This window comes from Rhinolophus ferrumequinum, chromosome 9 (genome assembly GCF_004115265.2).
Source record: "Rhinolophus ferrumequinum isolate MPI-CBG mRhiFer1 chromosome 9, mRhiFer1_v1.p, whole genome shotgun sequence".
NCBI lineage: Eukaryota > Metazoa > Chordata > Mammalia > Chiroptera > Rhinolophidae > Rhinolophus > Rhinolophus ferrumequinum.
The window spans coordinates 30,916,836-30,937,381 of record NC_046292.1 but is presented as its reverse complement, the minus strand read 5'-3'; the positions used below and the strand labels follow the sequence as shown (position 1 = coordinate 30,937,381).

General features: G+C 39.6%; 2 protein-coding genes across 2 annotated transcripts in view; both read right to left on the bottom strand.

Moving 5' to 3' along the window:
- The window catches only part of ST3GAL3 (ST3 beta-galactoside alpha-2,3-sialyltransferase 3), a 173,827-nt gene that overhangs the window by 108,237 nt on the left and 45,044 nt on the right, over positions 1-20,546 (bottom strand). The window contains exon 3 of the mRNA XM_033113627.1: positions 5,469-5,516. Coding sequence (XP_032969518.1) covers positions 5,469-5,516 — 48 coding nt within the window. The remainder of the gene's footprint in view (positions 1-5,468; positions 5,517-20,546) is intronic.
- On the bottom strand, positions 629-2,047 carry LOC117026677 (elongation factor 1-alpha 1-like). The gene has a single exon (XM_033113626.1). The coding sequence runs from the start codon at positions 2,030-2,032 to the stop codon at positions 644-646; it is 1,389 nt and encodes a 462-aa protein (XP_032969517.1). The 5' UTR covers positions 2,033-2,047; the 3' UTR covers positions 629-643.

Below are 20,546 nucleotides of genomic sequence, written 5' to 3'. Positions count from 1 at the left end.
GGGGAAGGTTAGTTTTTTTCTTCCTTTCCAATCTGTATTCTTTTTGTCTTTTCTTACTGCACTGGCTAGGAGTTTCAGCAGCGGTTGCTGATCTTAGAAGGAGAGTAGTCTTTTACCATTAAGTACGACGTTTGCTGTTTCTGCAGGTTTTCTGCAGACACCCTATAGTATCAGATAGAAGAAGTCCCCTTCTAAGTTTGCCGAGAGTTTTTATCAGAGTAGATGTTGAATTTTGTCAGATGCTTTTTCTTCATCAATTGACATGACCATTAGTTTTTCTTCTGTAGAGAGTTAATATGGTAGACTACACTGATTGATTTTTTTTTTCTCATTAAACTTTGTTTTAATGGGTCTCAAAATTCTGTGACAGATTTTTTTTTTTTTTTTTTCTGTGACAGATTTTTGGTCAAGTTGTTTCCATTAAAAAGTACTGATTTTAAAAACTAATAACTTAAAAACTGCCACACAAAAAAAACAAATGGTCCACAAAACATTCTCCTTTCCTTCTGAAGGTTTTACCATGCATTGTAATCATTAACCAGTCTTTTACTATTACACTTAAATGGCCAATTGAGACAAACAGTTCTGAGACCATTCTTCCACCACTGATTAAGACTGGGGTGGCAGGTATAGGGGATAATATTCATTTAGCCTTCTGAGCTTTCTGGGCAGACTTGGTGACCTTGCCAGCTCCAGCTGCTTTCTTGTCCACTGCTTTGATGACACCCACGGCAACTGTCTGTCTCATGTCACGAACAGCAAAACGACCAAGAGGAGGGTAGTCAGAGAAGCTCTCAACACACATGGCCTTGCCAGGAACCATGTCAACGATGGCAGCATCACCAGATTTCAAAAACTTGGGGCCATCTTCCAGCTTTTTCCCTGAACGACGATCAATCTTCTCCTTCAGCTCAGCAAATTTGCAAGCAATGTGAGCTGTGTGACAATCAAGCACAGATGCATATCCGGCACTGATTTGGCCTGGATGGTTCAGGATAATCACCTGAGCAGTGAAGCCAGCTGCCTCCATTGGTGGGTCATTTTTGCTGTCACCAGCCACATTGCCACGACGAACATCTTTGACAGACACATTCTTGACATTGAAGCCCACATTGTCCCCAGGAAGAGCTTCACTCAAAGCTTCATGGTGCATTTCAACAGACTTTACTTCAGTTGTAACATTGACTGGAGCAAAGGTGACCACCATGCCGGGTTTGAGAACACCAGTGTCCACTCGGCCCACAGGGACAGTGCCAATACCACCAATTTTGTAGACATCCTGGAGGGGGAGACGCAAAGGCTTGTCAGTTGGACGAGTTGGTGGCAGGATGCAATCCAGAGCTTCAAGCGGCATGGTTCCACTGGCACTGCCATCTTTACGGGTGACTTTCCGTCCCTTGAACCAAGGCATGTTAGCACTTGGCTCCAGCATGTTGTCACCATTCCAACCAGAAATTGGCACAAATGCGACTGTGTCAGGGTTGTAGCCAATTTTCTTACTGTAGGTGCTGACTTCCTGAACGATTTCCTCGTATCTCTTCTGGCTGTAAGGCGGCTCAGTGGAATCCATTTTGTTAACACCAACAATCAGTTGTTTCACACCCAGTGTGTAAGCCAGAAGGGCATGCTCACGGGTCTGCCCATTCTTGGAGAGGCCTGCTTCGAATTCACCAACACCAGCAGCAACAATCAGGACAGCACAGTCAGCCTGAGATGTGCCTGTAATCATGTTTTTGATAAAGTCTCTGTGTCCTGGGGCTTCAGTGATGGTCACATAATACTTGCTGGTCTCGAATTTCCCCAGGGAGATAGCAATGGTGATCCCACGCTCACGTTTAGCTTTCCATTTATCCAAGACCCAGGCAGACTTGAAGGAGCCCTTTCCCATCTCAGCAGCCTCCTTCTCAAATTTTTCAATGGTTCTTTTGTCGATCCCACCACATTTGTAGATCAGATGACCAGTAGTGGTAGACTTGCCGGAATCTACGTGTCCAATGCCAACGATGTTGATGTGTGTCTTTTCCTTTCCCATTTTGGGTTAGATTCAGCGGTGGTTTTCACTACACCTGAGTTCTGGCAGCAAACCTGTTGCGAAAAAGTGATTTTTTTTTTTTTTTTTTAATGTTGAAGCTTCCATTCCCAGGATAAGCCACCATTAGGCCAAATTTTGGAGGTTTTAGCCATTATTTCATTGAGTATTTCTTCTGTACTGTACTTTTTCTCTTCTTCTGGGAGTCCAATAACACAGATGATAAACCTTCTGGTATTGTCCCACAAGTCACTGAGGCTCCGTTCAACTTTTCAGATCTTTTTTCTTCTGTTGTTCAGATTGGATAGTTTCTATTGCTTTATTTTCAAGTTCACTGATTCTTTCCTCTATCATCTCCATTTGTTACTGAGCCCATTCAGTTGAGTTTTTAAAATTTCAGTTACTGTATTTTTTTCTTATATCTCCATTTGGCTCTTCTTTATATCTTTTTTTTTTTTTTTTTTTTTTTGCACTTTCTACCTTTCCATTCATTTCAACAGTGTTTGCCCTTACGTTTGGGAGCAGTTTTATAATAGTTTTTTTAAAGTCTTTGTCAGATTATTCTAACATCTGTGTCATCTCAGCATTGATATCTATTGATCATCATGCAAGTTGAGATTTCCCTGGTTTTTCATATGATTAATTTTGAATTGTACTGCACTGGATATTTTGAATATTATGTTAAGAAAACTTAGGTCTTATTTAAATCCAGTGGAGAATGTTGATATTTTTGTTTTATAAATTAACCAGGTTGGAGTTAGGTGGCAAGTTCTGAGCAGCCTTCTGTAGGTTGTGGTTTCAATGACGGTTCCATTTACAAAACCTATTCAGGTGTGTCCTCTGGCGCGCCACCCAGTGTCCAGTCTGGCACTCAGGCTGCGGTCTAGTCCTTAGTTCAGTTCTCAGAGTCTGCTGGTTAGAATCAGACGCACACATGCACAGCTCAGGGGTTAGCCCGGAAGTTCATAAACAAATTTATGGAGTCACTTTCCTGAGCTCCTCCTCCTGCTTTTCCTGTACTTTCCAGCTCATTGGGCCTTTCCTTCTCAGTCCTCTGAAAACCAGGGTTTTAGTATCACATTCTGCCACCTGTTTCCTGAACTGTACCCCAAATCTGGGGCCACACAGCATGGAAGGCAGAGAGAGAAAAAAGCAACCAGATTTTACATCACCCTCTTGGGATTCCAACTCCTTTGATCGGAGAGGAAGGTTTCCCTTCCTCAGTTTTCAGTACCTGAAGGCCCCACTGTGGCCACAGGCACTAGCACTACCACTGCCGTGGGACTGCCTGGGAACTAGAGCACGAAAAAACAGAGGGGAAAAAAACAACCCTTGGGATTTCCCCATCTGTCTATCTGAGCCTTAGAGCCCCTTTCCCGCCCCACGGCCGTAACGAGAGGTCTTCTGGAAATCTCTGTGCCCTGGTGTCCACTGCCAGGTTTGGGGCTGCCTCGAGTCCAGGACATGAGATACCAGAAGAAAAATGAGAAATTCACTGCCAGTGTGGTAGGGCTTTAAATTCTAGTCTTTTCCCCTAATTTATCTGCTGCTATTTATATTTCAAAGTCCTCAAATAGCTGCTAAATGCATTATGTCCAGACCTTTGACTGCATTTAATGACAGATAGATTCATATATCTGTATGTTGTCCACATATCCTATTAAGTATAAAGCATCCCTTTATGCATGGAATATACTTAGGGAAGGAAATGCCGTTATGGGGTATGTGTATATTCAAATTTAGCTGGGTACATAGTCTTTTCCAAAGTGGTTATAATCAATCTAACCTCAGACCAGTAGAAACTCAGTTTCCACCATACCACACACTCATGAACACTGGAATATCCAGTTTTTCAAGTTTTGCTATTTTGGTGGCTATGTAGTGGTATCTCACTGTAATTCTAATTTGACATCCCCTAGGTACTAATGCAATCGAACACCTTTTTATAGGTTTACTGGCCATTTGGATTTCCTTTTTCATAAAGTACCTATTCGGGTCTTTTGCTTGTTTCTATACTGGGTTGTTTCTTTATTGCTCTTAATTTTTGTAGTTCTTTATTCTGGAACAAGCCCTTCGTTGGTTATTTGTGTTGTAAATGTTTTTTCCCACTCTAGATTGCCTTTTCACTCTCTTAATGATGTCTTTTGATGAACAGATGTTCTTATCTTTAATGTAATAAAACTGATCAATCTTTTCCTATATGAATAAAAACTCTTTCTGACACCTATATCTCCAAGTGACCGCTCCTGTCTCAGCATTTCGGTGGGGGACACCTCAACCATACAAGGTATGAGGTAGCAAGATGGCAAAAGAGACAGTATAGGCTCCAGAACTGGACAGAGATCAGTGGCCTTGGACAGATGACTTCACCTCTTTTAGCATTGGTTTCTTTATCTATAATTAAAGATATACTGTCCTCCCTGTGAGATGTGCGTAAAGCATTTAGCACAGTGCTGGCACATGGTAGGTCCTCAGTAAGCAGTGGTGGCTGTGATTATATATGCTCTGAACTCATTCTCTTGCCCACACTGCCTGAATCTCATGGCTGCTCTGGGAAACATCAATCTATTGCATTCAAGGATTAACTGTCCTAAGTAGGCCAGCGAAGTCTCCCTGTTATTCACAGGCAGCATTCACAGTACGAGGACCACCATCTCCAACTGGAAACGCGGGCTTAATGCACAAAGATGCTCTTCTTAAAAGTAAAGTCATTCTGGGGCAGTCACAGGGATGCAATGGCAGCAAGGTGAAGAATCAAAGTGACCTTTCTTTCTGTGTATTGCCAACAGCACAGTCGTGTGGAGCAGGCAGACTGCCTCAGACATGTGAGCCAAGCCCCAATGAGCCTGGGTGATTTTGTGTGAAAAGGGCAGGAGTGTCAATCTGTGTGTCCTGCACTGCAGATACAGGGAAGATGGGAGTGCGTGGGCTGCCTGAGATTTGACACAAGTGCACAATAAAGTGCACCTCCTGGAGGAGACGTGTACTTGAGTGTATGGGGTGTGCGTGTCAATGTGCAATGAGGCGCATGTCCTCAGGAAACTTGATGCCATCACCAGCCTGGCATTCTGCTGGACAGCCCTGATAGTTATCTATTCCAGGGTACCCAGATGTTGGGGTCTCTCAATGTCCTCTGCCCCACCCTCTGTGACAGAAAACATATGCTTTTATAGAAACCTGGACCACTCCGAGTGAAGGAGGACCATCTACTGCAAACTCCTTAGTACACACTTTTAAAGCAACTGACGAAGTCGCCTGGGCGTTGTATCCCACCGCTGCTTTCTAAACCATGAATCCCTAAAAAGCTTCTTGAGACTTTCCCACAATTCTGAGAGATTCCATTGCCCATCCCGACAGACACCCCCACCTCCTTAGGCTCTACTTCAGATGTGGCCACTGTTGAGTGCTGAAAGGATGATAGAAGGGGAGGGAGTGGTACCTGAGCCTAGCGTCTGTCCAGCGGAGTCAAAGGATAGAACCACTGAATCTGCAATACAAGAGGACAAGTTCATTTCTTTCTCCTTACAGTAAAAAGACAAGCCCCCACTGGCTCTGCCCAAACCCTCCCCAAGGGAAAGACAACTGGAATGGAACTCATTTGTACAGACAGCCTCCACAGGTCCATGCCCACCCATCCACCGGGCCAGACGGCCCTGCCAAGCCCAGCCCCTGCCATTGGGAGAAATATCTCAGGGCAGAGACAAGTTCTTCAGAAGCATTTCCTGCCAGGTGGGGGACAAATTTACTTCTGCTTCCTTGTCATAGTGAAAATAAAATTAAAACAAAGCAAAAGAAAACTTCCCTCTTGCATCTAGTTAAAGACACTAACATTTCCCTTTGACTTCTCTTTTTTTCCTACCTATTAATATATACCCAATTGTTTATTGTTTCTTCCCCCACAAAAGGCTTAAAGTGGCCTATAGGAATTTACACTACACATTGGAATAGAAAAATGAAGTCAAAGAAGGGAAAAATATTATGTAGTCAGGGAAAATGTTAGTACACAAAATGCATGCCATGAGGACATACACAAATGATATAGATAGAATCAAGGAGGCCTGAGCTCCCAAACAGCCAAAGGAAAAGAAAACAAATGAACAGTTACAAAATTCAGTGCCCACAATGCATGCATTCATTCATTCATCTGTTCAGTAAATATTTATTGGGCTCCTACCATGTGCAAGATACTATACTTTGCAATGCAGCAGAAAACAAAAAATGCATGGTCTCTACCCTCAAGGATCTATCTGCCATCAATCTAGGAGAGAAGAAAAGTTACCAACAACAAATTATTCAACTAAAAACTGATTTAAGTAAAAAAGAAAACAGTTCTGTGAAAGTTTCTATTAGGAACCAGACCTAGTTTGGAAAGGGAGTGGGTGTTGGTTAGGGATGGCTTCCCTAAAGAAGTGACACTTGAATTAACAGCAAAAGGAGAAGTAAGGGTTAAACCTATCAAGAATGGAATAGGGCATTCCAAGCAGAGAGATTGTCACCTGTGGAGAACTGAAGCAAGATGGAATGGGGTGCTTTAAAGCAACTAAAAGACCCAAATATAAAAGCAAATACTCTCCAGTGATCAGAAAGAAGTCTCCCCTGTGGGTCTTCATAAAGGGGGATGCTGCATGATTTGAAGACTACCTTCCACAACATTTCTATAATAAGTACTTGTGAATCTTGGATGGCTGCTTCTTACAACATGAGCCAATACAAATAATGGCATAAAGCTGGTGTATAGTTCAATAAAAGCAATTATAAGGGACACCAAGTAATTTAAGACCCAAGGTAACCTCAGAGACCCCAGACTCTAGAGGGATCACATTCAAAGGCTCACTTACTACAAAAGAATGCCAGTTGGATGGATATAGGACCAGTGTCTACAGTCACACCTGCAATCCAACATTATCCTTCAGATCTCAGTTTGTACATCATTTTCTCTTATTGCACATGGAAATCCAACACAATAGTTATCACAACTGTAAATAACATGTGTCCCCACAGCTAGACTTACAGCGCCATAAAGGCAGACGCTATATCTGCTTTTTTCACTGCTATTAAAAAAATTACTGGCATAAGATCTGGCACTCAATAACTGTTTGCTGTATAATAGTCCTAGAGAAACGAATGGACCACAATTCCTTCAGGCAATCTTTCACATATTTTTTTTTTTCTTTCTCACAACCAAGTGTTTACGAAGAACTAGGTGGCAGAGAACTAGAGGACACGGTTTTTTATAAGAATCCATAGGCAGGTATTCTGTATTGCTAGTTGAGGGCAAATCCATATGCTTTGAAACCTACAAAGTAAAAGGTGGGGTTGACCTCTTTTCACAAAAATGTAGCAGCACAATTAGGACACTTGGCTGAACAGATAGGTGACTGTTGTGTGAGATACAATCAATGTCTAATTCTTACAAATTCTACTTCTTTATCAATGTTTCTCACATGGTTCTCCTCTCAATACTATTGATCTTTCAGAAGAGAAGCCCCGGTTTCTGTTTCTCTTTCTAAGAGCTTTATTGAAGTATAATTTACCGACTATAAAATTGACTCATTTTAACTGTACACTTCAATGATTTTTAGAAAATTTACAGAGCTGTGCAACCATCACCACGTGCAGTTTCAATGCATTTCCATTACACTAAAAAGATCCCTCGTGCCCATTTACTCTCACGCCTTATTCCCAGCTCCAGCTCTGGGCAACCATTAATTTACTTTCCGTTTCTACAGATTTGCCTTTTCTGGACATCTGCCTATCCTTCTTTGCTGAGACTGTTCTAATAGCCCCCTAACCACACCCCTACCTCCAACTTAGCCTACTTCCATCATCCTGTATAAAACTGCTGCACGATTTTTCTAAAAAGTATGCCTGACTGTGTCTTTGCTCTTGAAGACAATGCTTCCGTGGCTTCCCATAACATGTAAGATACAGTCCAAGTTTTGAAATTCAAGGTCTTCACCATTTTGCTTCATTTGCTACCTCTAATATACCTCATGTTCCAGATACGCTAAACTGCTTCTGTTTCCCCAAACAGACAAGCACCTTCATGCCTTCAGACATCAGACATACTGTTCTCTCTGCCTGTTTGCATGATAAAAACTCCCACTTTTCCATTCAGACCCAACTCAATCATCCCCTTTTCTTGAAGCCTTCTCGATCAATTCTGTACATTCTCTTCCTTACACCATGGCTGCACTGCTATTACGGCATTGTTATACCACATTATAACCCTTGTTTACTTCTCTTTTTCCTCTCATTGAACTGCAAGTTCCCTGAGGACAAAGACTGTATATTCATTTTGAGGCTTTGATGCCTAGCTCAGTAACTAACTCACACACAGACAGTGGTCAATATGTTTATTAAACAAAGGAATAAACTAGTAAATGTCCTTGCTTTCTTTCAAAGATCTGAGTGATATTTCACAAGTTGGGGGAAATCTATTATGCATATAGATTCTCATTCAATTCAAGTCAACCTTGAACTGTCCTTGTACCTGGAAGTTTCAGAGGTTCAAGCCTGGCCTCATCCTAGGAAGATAAAAGTATTCCCACAAATCAGTGCAGGGGGGATATGAAAAATGCCCATGGAGCCTTCTAGGTGAGAGAGCACATTCACCTGGAGATTAGGAAAGGCTTTCTGAGGAGCTGGCTGCCCAGATGAACAACAATAAAAACAGCACCTCAAATTTTTATTGCAGTTGACAAGTATTTTTCCAATTGCAATTTACCATCTTTGTATTCACAAGCTGCCCTAAAATAATCTCTTAAACTTTTCAATCTAAACATAAAGAAAAATGTTAACTAAAGGACTAAAACTTAACTAAGACTAAAAGAAAACAAAACTAAATGTTAACAGTGGTTGGCTCTGGGAGAATTATAGGTGCTGTTTATTCTCTTTATTTTTGCAAAATTTCTACAGTAAACATGTATTACTTATATCATCAGGAAAAAAAAGTTAACAAAAAGAACTCTCTATTCAGCTCCAGGATTTTAACCTAACTCATTGGTATCAATGCAGAAGGGTGGAAGGTTCTTGACCACCTTCGTTACTCACTGTACATGCTGCAAAACGGTTCAGCTTTTCCTCTTAGTTACTGAGGTATCCTTATGTTTCATGCCACTTAAATATACCTCAGCTACATCAATTCCTAAAAAGTCCGAGCTTTTTAAAAAATCTTCTCCCCTTCTCTGCCTATTCTGTACCAGATATGGGCATACCTCATTTTATTGTGCTTTGCTTTATTGAGCTTCACAGATGTTGCGTTTTTTTACAAACTGAAGGCAAGACCCTCTACCAACCAAAAGATTACAACGTGTTTTATTGTGATACTCCCTCTACTGTGGTCGTCTGCAACTGAACTCGCAGTATCTCTGAGGTTTGCCTGTACTTGAGATAGGGAACCAAGTAAGAGAAGACAGACAAGTTAGTAGCCACTATTAACTTTAACTTTATTTCACTTCAACTTTATTTCAAGTATTTTTTGAAATAAAAATAGTTTGATAAGGGTATGCAAGGGGTAAGTACCAAACAGATGCAGCCTTACTGGAAAGAAAAGTCAGAGTTTTCGCAAATATTATTTCCCACATGCTCCCAAGAGCATGTGTCTTTAAATTGCATACGATGCAAATGAGAGCGTAGAAATTTCAGGAGGAATTTAGTGACATATTCATGTTTTGTATAAATTTTGATAGCGATTGCTTTGAGCATTAAAGCCACAGACCTGAGAATCAGTTTGACTAATCATTGTTTTTGTTTATTCTAAAGGATGTAAGATCATTTTAGTTACAAACCATTTTAACAGCTAAAGGGAAAATTCAGTATTCAACAAGTTACTAAGTCTGTTTTGCAAGAAACAGCAAGAATATCCAGACTTCTCCTTCTCAAGATAACACATTTGTCATTTTTATTTCAAGCAGCCCAGGCTCCAGCTGTTTCTGGCTCCCAGGCCAGAGGCAGGCATCTGGTATGCTCTACAAGTGACCGAACAGAATTCCAGACCAAAGTACAACACAGCATTGCTGCACATGTCTTTGTTCAATGAGGAAACCTAGAATTTACTGGAAATCTTTCATTATGGTCAGATGTTTCCTGTGTCTGGTTTCTGAAGTGGATAAAAGGAATATAAAGGGAGTATGAAGAATGGGGCTCAGTTTTTCCCGCCATTGGAGAGGTTTCCAAAGCTCAAATTATGCAGTGAACAGTTATATTTTCAGGTACTACCTGTAATGACACCCACTCAAAACGTATATTCTGCTAGCCGCCATGTGTAAGTACTAGAGATGTAAGAATTTTTAAAAATTGCTCCCTCAAGTAGCTAACAAGTAAAATAAAAACACATATAAAGCTAAGCATTCTGTAGTTAACAGTACTGTATTGTATACTTGAAATTTGCTAAGAGAGTACATCTTAAATGTTCTCACATACACTCACAAAAAGGTAACTGTGAGGTGATGGATGTGCTAACTCACCTTATTGTGGTAATCATTTGACAATTTGTATGTATATCAAATCGTCACATTGCTCTTTGTCAATTATATCACAATAAAGCTGGGGGGAAAGTATAATATATAGGGATGAAAATAAGAGTAATGAGGGAGATATTTCACTGTTCATTAATTTAAGGTATTTATTAAGCAACTACTACACACCAGACTTATGGACACAACGGTAAGCAAGAGCAAGAATGTTCCTACTCTCAAGGAATTTATATTTTGGTCAGGGAGAGTCAAAAAAACAAGTAAACAAACAAATGGACAAAATAATTTCTGACAGTGACAAATGGTATGAAGAATATTTAACAACGTACTAAGGACCAAGGGTGGAAGTACAGGCAATGCTAGATAGGGTGTTTCAGGAAGGTTTCTTCTCTGAGGAGGTGACGTATGGGCTGAGACCTGAAAAAAGAAGCCAGCCAAGAAAAGATCCAGGGTAAAAGAATTCCAGGCAGAAGGAAAATCAAGTCTTGGTACATTTAAGGAACAGAGAGAATGCCAGTGTTGCTGGAATACAGACCAGGGAAAACACGAGGAGGGTGGGAAATAAGGTCAGAGAGGAAGACAGGAACCAGCTCCACAGGAGGCCTAATGGAGGAGGCCATAAAGACACCTGCACTGTATTTCAATAGCAGTGAAAAGCCCCTGCTCAGAACCAAGTCAGTAACATGATCTAGTTTATATTTTTAAATATAAACTTTGCTACGTGGGAACTATATTGACTATTCTGGCAACAGAGCAAACGGTGGATTAGGAGAGAGAGACTGAAGGCAAGGAGGCTAATAAGGAGGAGAACACAACGTTCTAGATGAGAAGTGGGGGTGGCCTGAGCCAAGGCACTGGTAACAGGAATAGAGGAAAAACATAAATGCTAAAACTGTTTAAAAGGGGAAATTGACAGAACTAGTGATTGCTGAGACATGAGAGAGAGATAATGAAGGATTATATCTACATTTTGGGCTTGGACCAACAGATGTCGACTGTCGCTTGATTGGAGCAGCCTTCATCTAGACAGCATGACTCTGCCCCTCCTCTGGCCACTGACGAGTGGACCATAGATGAGTACCTGACCCGGTGGATGGCACTCCATAAACTGATGAGCCATCTACGAGGCAGATAGCTTCCACCTTTTAGAGACTTGAACTGGGAAGTACCGAGAGTTGGGGCCATTGAGAGGAGACACAAGAACACAAAGAAAGAAGAGTAGAAACCAGGAGGCTATGGGACGGACTTGATGCTGGACCCTGAAGCCAGCAGAGCGTCAGATGAAGAGCAACAACCCTGCTGTTGAGGGCAACACGACACCTTAGGGAGCTGCCTGAGATCCAGAACGTTCTTCCAGGGCCAGTCTCTGTGGCAGCCAGCTATACCATGGATCATCTTTCCACGAGACCTTAGGGTTTAGCTTTTCCTCAGTTCCCTTGAGGCTTGACCTATCATTGCGATTCTCCTTTTATGTCTCTTGCTATCTGGGCTGTCTATGGTCAGTGGGCTCACCTCCACCACCTTGAGTCCTCACGCTTTACTGCCCTGGAGCACCCTCTGCTTTCCTGATGACTGGGTGGTAAGGTGGACCTGACGGCAGGTTGGACCTGCTCCAAGCACAACTCACCCCACAGAGCCTGAATCTCAGAAGAAATATAAATAGAAGGCCCTACTTGGACCTTGGGTCTCATCTGTATTCTCCAATCTGGCTTTATAAACGAGCTCTCATCTTTGGGGGTTTATTAGTGCCCATAGGGCTACCTGTGTCTTGTTCCATTTCTTCCATTGCTTAGATCCTAGGGAGTGGGGGGTAGGGAATCTAACCTCTAGTCTTAGCTCCTCATTTCTTCCCTCCGAACCCCAATCCCACAACAAATAAACCTGAGTAATGAGATTCCTGAAGACACACAGACAAAAGTCTGAGGACACAAATAAAACAAACCATTAATTTAGGGGAATGTGGTATACAGAAGAAAATCAGCGAAATAATCAGAGAGGAGTAGCAGGATAGAAGAAGCCAAATGAGGTGAGAATTGGTGACAAAAAGGAACATTCAAATGTGCCAAAGAGGTGGAAGAAGCCGATGGATGAAAAGACACGACAGAATTATTCACTAGGAGGGCACGTGTAACTTTAGTGTGAACAATTTCTGTACAATGGTCAGATTGTGGGGACTCAGCTGTGAACGAGTTAAGTGGATGCTGTTGATATAGGAGACTTAGTTCAAGAAGTTTTTCTTAGATTTATCGCATTAATTTGACTTAACAAACATATATATAGTTTTTACTAAGCTCAAGAGACTGTATGGAAAGATTAGGCATGGTCCCAGACATGAAAGAGTTCATGAACTGTTAGGAGAATAGAGAGATTCGAGTAACTATATTACAAGCCTCTAGAGAAGTTGTTCTAGTCAGATGCAAGAGGCAGACTTTTCGCTGGGAGAACTTGGAAGACATGGAGGAGAGAGTGTATGAGCTGGTATGAGATCACCTTATAGGGACAGGGTGTGCTGGTAGGATGGGAACAGCTAAAGGGAGGCAATGAAGCATGTAAAGTGAGGGGTGTGGGATTTCAGGAAGGTAAAATCATACACAATTAATAGGATTTTTTTCAGAAGGCAAAAATGCATGTGACTAAAAGGGAACTAGTCAATACAATCTGTTTAGACCTTCAAAAAAGGCTTTGACACATCAAAGATTATTTTTAAAAAGTGAGTCACCATGAAATTGAGGAAGAAACTGCTATGTCATCCAGGAGACAAAAGGCACTTGGCTGAGGATCAGGGACAGGACAGCCCCTGGGGCATCAGCACCCACAGGAAGACCAGGAAGTCTGGGAGGAGCTAGAATTCTACTAGCTGCTGCCCTCTAGGAGGTGGGGAATGAGGACGGAGGCTCTGCGTACAAATACCTGTGTGTGCAACAGAAGCAGCTGGAAGGAAAACAGAAATAGGCATGTCAGGTGAAACTGCAAGTGAAATGGTAGGATGAGGTTGGAACTTCAGGGGTACAGAAAGTTTTAGCACTGGTACCTTAGAAATAGGAAAGGGCTGAATTTGGTGCAGGAACCATAGTTGGGTGAACACTGATTTAGGTTACACACATACTTCTGATCCTTCCAAATCCCTTAAATGACAGAAAAGATTGTCTGTTTGTTGTAAAGCTGAAATATATTAGACAAGAAAACAGGAGAGGAAACATCACAACAAAGTCTGGAAGCTGGAAAGCAAACAAGTGGAACTGACTCAGCAAACCCAATAAAGCTGAATCGCATACTAGTAATGGGGAAAACTGAAATGTAACCTGAAATACACTATAGAACTCCCTAACGACTCAATTGCCAGCAGCACCAGGTACCATTGGTAATAGGAGAGAAGACGGCACTGTAATAAAAACAAGAAACCCCGCTCTTAGATATGAGCTGACAGCCAAGATCACAAGGCATTATAGGAAAGTATCTAAAGTAAAGACAGAGACCAAAACAAATCAAAAAATACACGTAATGTGGAAAAACAGAAAATATATATGGAAGTGAAAACTTAGAAAAAAATCATTAAAATCCTCGGAAAGCAGATATTTTATTCATGAAACAGGTAAAAGACGCCATCTTTTTTTAAAAGTATATTTAATGAATAAAAAATAACTCAGAAATTAAAAATGTGATAGCAGAAATAAAAAGGAATGGAAAATAAGTAGAGGAAATCTCAGAATGTAGAGCAAAAGACAAAGATGAAAATGGGAAAGAAAGATTTTTTAAATATTAGGAGCATTAGGACCATTCTAGAAGACATGATATCTAAATACGGGAGTTCTAGGAAGAGAAAATAAGAAAAAAATGGAAGGGAGAAAATATTTAAAGAAATAATTCAATACAATTTCTCCATAACTAAAGGACTTGAGTTTTTTAGCTTGAAATGGCCTTCTGCATGTACCACTCAATACAAAAATAGCCCTCCACTAAGGTACATCATCATGAAATTTCAGAACATCCAAATTTCCAGAGAGAACAATAACAAACAGGTTTTATACAAATAGTAAAATATCAAAATGGCATAAGATCCCTCAACAAGAACACTGAAAGCCTAGAATACAAGGAGGCAATATCTTCAAAATACTGAGGGAAAATAATTTCCAATCAAGAATTCTATATCTAGCCATACTATCAATTAAGTATGAGATTATAATAAAGACATTTCATACAGGCAAGATCTCAAAAATTTACCTCTATGCATCCCTTCTCAGGAAATTAGTAGAGGATGTGTTCAATTAAATGAAGAAGAGGATGAAAAAATCATGGAATCCAAGAAATGAGATATAGCACAAAAGGAGGATGGTGAAGGGACCCTTGAAGATCATAGCTGGGCAACAAGGGATAGAAAGCAGAAAGTCCAGAGTAGTGCATGTCAGAAGGCTCCTCAAGCGATTTATTCAAGAAAATGAAACTACAGACTACCTAATGTGTTTGAACATATGGAGAAAAGATTTATACAACTGAAGATGATATTAGGGTTGTATAGCGATAAGTACATAGAAAACCAAGCAAAACAGAAAGCAAGACTATACTGACTTCAGAAAAACAAAATGTGCAGTGTAAAAACAGTAATCATGGTATCTATAAGTAGCATTTTCATGGTCATAATATACAGACTAACTGTTGTTCTAATTATTAGGAGAATGGAAGGATTGACTTCATATCTGCGGTGAAGGAGTCGTGAGTGTGATAGAGTACTAAATCTTTATCTTCCACTGTATAAAGTCAATAGATAACACTCAAAGTAGAAATTATCAAACTGGCAATATATGTTATTTAGAGATTTGTAGGTAAATACCAAACAAATAAGTTTAGAGAGTTGAAAATGGATGCCTGTTGGAGGTAGAAAATTGAGCCATGGTGATAATGGGAAAGTGCTTTTTTGTTCATTTTTGTTGATAACAAGCCTTGTAGAATTGTCTGTTTGAACTATGCACATGTATAACTTTAAGAAGAACAAACACAAAATAATCTTGTATAAGACTACACAGCCTACAGTGGTAGGGCCAGGGCTTCAAATCTAGTTCACCTGGTTCCCTAACCTATATATCACATATCTACCAATAGGGCCAACAAAGAGTCTATTAGAAACCTCCTAGATGTCTCACATTTGATCATATCCTACTTAATGCCTTATTAATACTGCCTTACATTATTTTGTGATTGTTTTACTTATCTAAGTATGAGCTATCAAAAATAATTAGTCTAGAATAAAAGATAAATTAAAAAACAAAACAACCAAATGTGTAGACTTTGTTTGGATCCAAAGTGAAAAAAAAAAAACCAACTGCAGAAAGGGCTATTTAAGATAATTAGGGACATTTGAATACGGAATAGGTATTAGAAAATATTAAGGAATTATAGTTAATGTGAGAAAATAACACGATGGCCACATTTTTAAAAGTTCTTATCTGTTAGAGATGCATACTGAAGTTTACAGTTAAAATGACATGTCTGGGATTTGCTTTAAATTCCAATATAATTTTTAAAATCCAAATAATAAAAAAGATATGAATCTCTATGAAAGCAAGGCCTGCATTATTCACATGTGCCTTGGACAGGATGAGACTCTTAAGTCATTTGCCATATGACATTCTTTCCTTCATCTGGGAAAAAGATGTACTTGATAGGCTATAATTAAAAGAGCATGCTATCATTCCATTCTCAAGAGATAACTTTGTTAAAACAAAGGGAGGGAACAAAATAAAAAGTTGCTCAACAAAATTTTAATATTTTGTCATGAGAAATTTTATATACCAAAATTTTATATTTTGTCATGAGAAATATTACTTTGTAATATTTCTATTTTTAAAAAAAGAGGATAAACACCTCTCAGTACCCATAGTAGAAAGGAAAAGTTGTAAGTGGTTGTCATCACTGTTATTCATCTTAAGAAGAAAGAGTGGAAGGCCTGGGGAGAAACGGAACACATTCCTGGTAGAAATGTAAAATAGTGAAACAGCTGGAAAACAGCATGGAAGTTCCTCAATAGGTTAAATATAGACTTAACCATATGATTCAGCAATTCTACTGCTAGGTATACGTACTCAAGTGACATGAAAATTTTATGTCCACACAAAACATGAATGTTTATAGCAGTTTATCCATAATAGCCAAAAAATGGAAGTAACCTAAATGTCCATTAACTGATGAATGGATAAATAAAAGGTGGTATATTATTTCATCACAAAAGGAATAAAGTATTGATACATGCTTCAACATGGATGAATCTTGAAACATTATGCAAAAAGAAAGAAGCCAGTCACAAAAAGCCACATATTATTAGGTTGGTGCAAAAGTAACTGCGGTTTTTGCAAATTTTTTTTTTATTGGGGAATGTTGGGGAACAGTGTGTTTTTCCAGGATGTCAAGTCGTTTTTTCAATCTAGTTGTGGGGGGCGCAGCTCAGCTCCAAGTCAAGTCTTTTTGTTTAATCTAGTTGTGGAGGGTGCAGCTCACCAGCCCATGTGGGAATCAAACTGGCGACCTTGGTGTTATGAACACCGTACTCCAACCACTGTGCCAACCAGCCACCCATTGGCGGCTCAGTTTCAAGCTCAAGCCGTTGTTTTCAATCTAGTTGTGGAAGGCGTAGTACACTGGCCCATGTGGGAATCGAATCGACAACCTTGTTGTTAAGAGCTTGCACTCTAACTAACTAAGCCATCCGGCCACCCCAAGTTTTTGCAATTATTTCTAACATTTTAAACCACAATTACTTTTGCACCAATCTAATATATGATTCCCTTTATATAAAATGTCCAGAATAGCAAATCTATAGTGATAGAAAGATTAGTAGCTGCCTAGGGTTAGGGGTGGTTGGTGGAAAATGGAGCATGACTGAAAATGGGTACAGAGTTTCTTTCTGGGGTAATGAAAATATTCTAAAATTAATCGTGGTGATGTTTACACACTCTGTGAATATACTAGAAATCAATGAATTGTATACTTTCAATGGGTCAATTATACAAATGCAATTACATTTAAGAAAGCTGTTACCTTCACAGAATAGAACAATTATAAATTTGTATGGAACCACAAAAGACCCCAAATAACCAAAGCAATCTTAAAAAAGAAGAACAAAGCTGGAGGCATCATGCTCCCTAATTTCAAACTATATTACAAAGCTTAGTAATCAAGAGAGTATGGTATTAAAACACTAATTTGAAAAGATATATGCATCCCTATGTTCACTGCAGCATTATTTACAATAGCCAAGATATGGAAGCAAAAGAAGTGTCCATCAATAGACAACTGGATAAAGAAGATGTGGTACATACATACAATGGACTATTACTCAGCTATAAAAAAGAATGAAATCTTATCATTTGCGACAACATGGATGGACCTGGAAGGTATTATGCTAAGTGAAATAAGTCAGATAGAGAAAGACAAACACCATATGATCTCATTTATATGTGGAATCTAAACAACAAAATAAATGAACAAACAAAAACAGACTCATAGATGCTGGGGTAACACTAATCATCAGGGGAATGCAAATCAAAATCACAACGAGGTATCAATTCACAGCTGTTAGAATGGCTATCATCAAAAAGACAAGAAATAACAAGTGTTGGTGAGGATGTGGAAAAAAGGGACTGCGCACTGTTGATGGGAATGTAAATTGGTGCAGCCACTATGGAAAATAGTAGGCATTTTCCTCAAAAAATTAAAACTAGAACTACCAAATGATCCAGCAATTCCACTTCTGGGTATTTACCCAAAGAAAATGAAAACACTAACTCGAAAAGATATATGCAACCCCATGTTCACTGCTGCATTAGTTAAATAGCCAAGATATGAAAACAACCTAAGTGCTCATTGATGAATGAATGGATAAAAATGTGGACATACAGAGTGGAATATTATTCAGCCATAAAAAAGAATTAAACCTTTCCATTTGTTGACAACATGGATGGACCTTGAGGGCATTATGCTATGTGAAATGAGAAAGACATATACCATATGTTCCCACTTGTATGTGGGATCTTTAAAAAAATAAAAATAAATTTAAAAAACAAGCTCACAGACACAGAGAACAGATTGGTAGTTGCCAGAGGCAGCTACCCTCTGGCTTCACCCATTTTGGCAGGTGGGCAAAATGGGTGAAGGGAGTCAAAAGGTACAAATATCCTGTTATAAAATAAGTCATGGGAATGTAACATACAGCATTACGACTAATTAATAATACTGTAAATCCATATTTAAAAGTTGTTAACAGAGTAAATCTTAAAATTCTCCTCACCTGAAAAAAAAGTTATGTGACTGTGTGGTGACAGATGTTAACAAATAGACTTGGGGCCGGCCCGGTGGCTCAGGCAGTTGGAGCTCCATGCTCCTAACTCCGAAGGCTGCCAGTTCAATTTCCACATGGGCCAGTGGGCTCTCAACCACAAGGTTGCCGGTTCTACTCCTGCAAGGGATGGTGGGCTGTGCCCCCTGCAACTAGCAACGGCAACTGGACCTGGAGCTGAGCTGCGCCCTCCACAACTAAGACTGAAAGGACAACAACTTGAAGCTGAAAGGCACCCTCCACAACTAAGATTGAAAGGATAAGTTGACTTGGAAAAAAGTCCTGGAAGTACACACTGTTCCCCAATAAAGTCCTCTTCCCCTTCCCCAATAAAATCTTTAAAAAAAAACAACTAGACTTATTGTGATCATTTCGCAATATGTACAAATATCAAATCATTATGTTGTACACCTGAAACTAATATGTTATATGTCAATTATACCTCAATGAAATAATACATGAAATAGAAAGGAGAGGAAAAAGCTGTTACCTTAAAAAAAAGAAAGAAAGGAGTGTTAGACTGCTCACCTCACCTCTAGGAAACACGGACCCCTGTGGTCATGGAGGCTGATCATGGACAAATCTCCCTTTGCCTGCGTCCCTTGCAAAACAGAGAACTTTACTGTTTGGATTTTCTTTCTTTCTTTTTTTTTGATGAAAGCAAGAAAGAATCCTCACCAGTGGAGTGCTAAGAAATCAGTGAATGTTAAGTAATAATTATTAATATTCATTGAGGAGAAAATAAAAAGGACATGGGTTTTAAAAACCTCTTTTGGTTCCTTAGAATTCTGAATCTTTTATTCAGTAACTTAATTTTTATTTTAATTTCTATTTTAGTTTCATCTAATCTTTGACTCAGACGTCTCTGGTACCTGTACTTCTGTGCTCCCTCAAGCAGATGTTGCAAACTGGAGGCTCACAGATGTTTTATGACTAGCCCCCAAAGTGTATGAAAAATGTTGAATTTTTACATTCATAAGTCAGGAGATTTCACATACAAATCTAGATTCCAGCTTTTCTTGAAATAGGCAAATTTCTGGCAGTAGAGAATAGTGCTTCTTTTATTCAACAAGGATAACAAGTTATCTTTATAAATTGATATCCAAAGTACTCAGGAATGTTAGCCAGTTCTCTAAAACGACGGAAGAGACTGTAAAAGAATCAGGCAGACAGACACTGGGTGTAATCAAAGGCAGAGGATGGAGGTGTGGGAGTAAACAAACATCAGAGCTCTATTTTGAGGTAACATGTCTGGGGGAGACGGTCTTCCTATTACTCCCTCTCACGGAACCTCCGTCTCGTCTTTGGGGCACTTACCACAGATGGAACGGGGTACTTCTTGTGTTTAATGCTGGTTTCCTCATCTAGACTAAAAATTCCAGGTGACAGATCCTGTCTTCTTCACAATACTCTTCATTTAGCACAGTACCCGACACAGCAGACACTCAAACGATATTGTGGAATGATAAATTAATAAATGAATGAACATATGTGGAAAGGGATCAGGAAACAGGTAATCTTTAGGAAACAAAAATCCTACCACTCCCTTTTTCACTGTAAAGAAAGGATCAAATGAACTGGTATAGAGTTACTAGAGATACTTAGAAGTCTGTAGTTTGGAATATCCTCAGGATGCTTGGTTCCACCTCCCGCAAAGAGATGATTAATGTTTTGTTTTGTACAGGGTTTTCCCATACTTAGTCTTTACTACTCT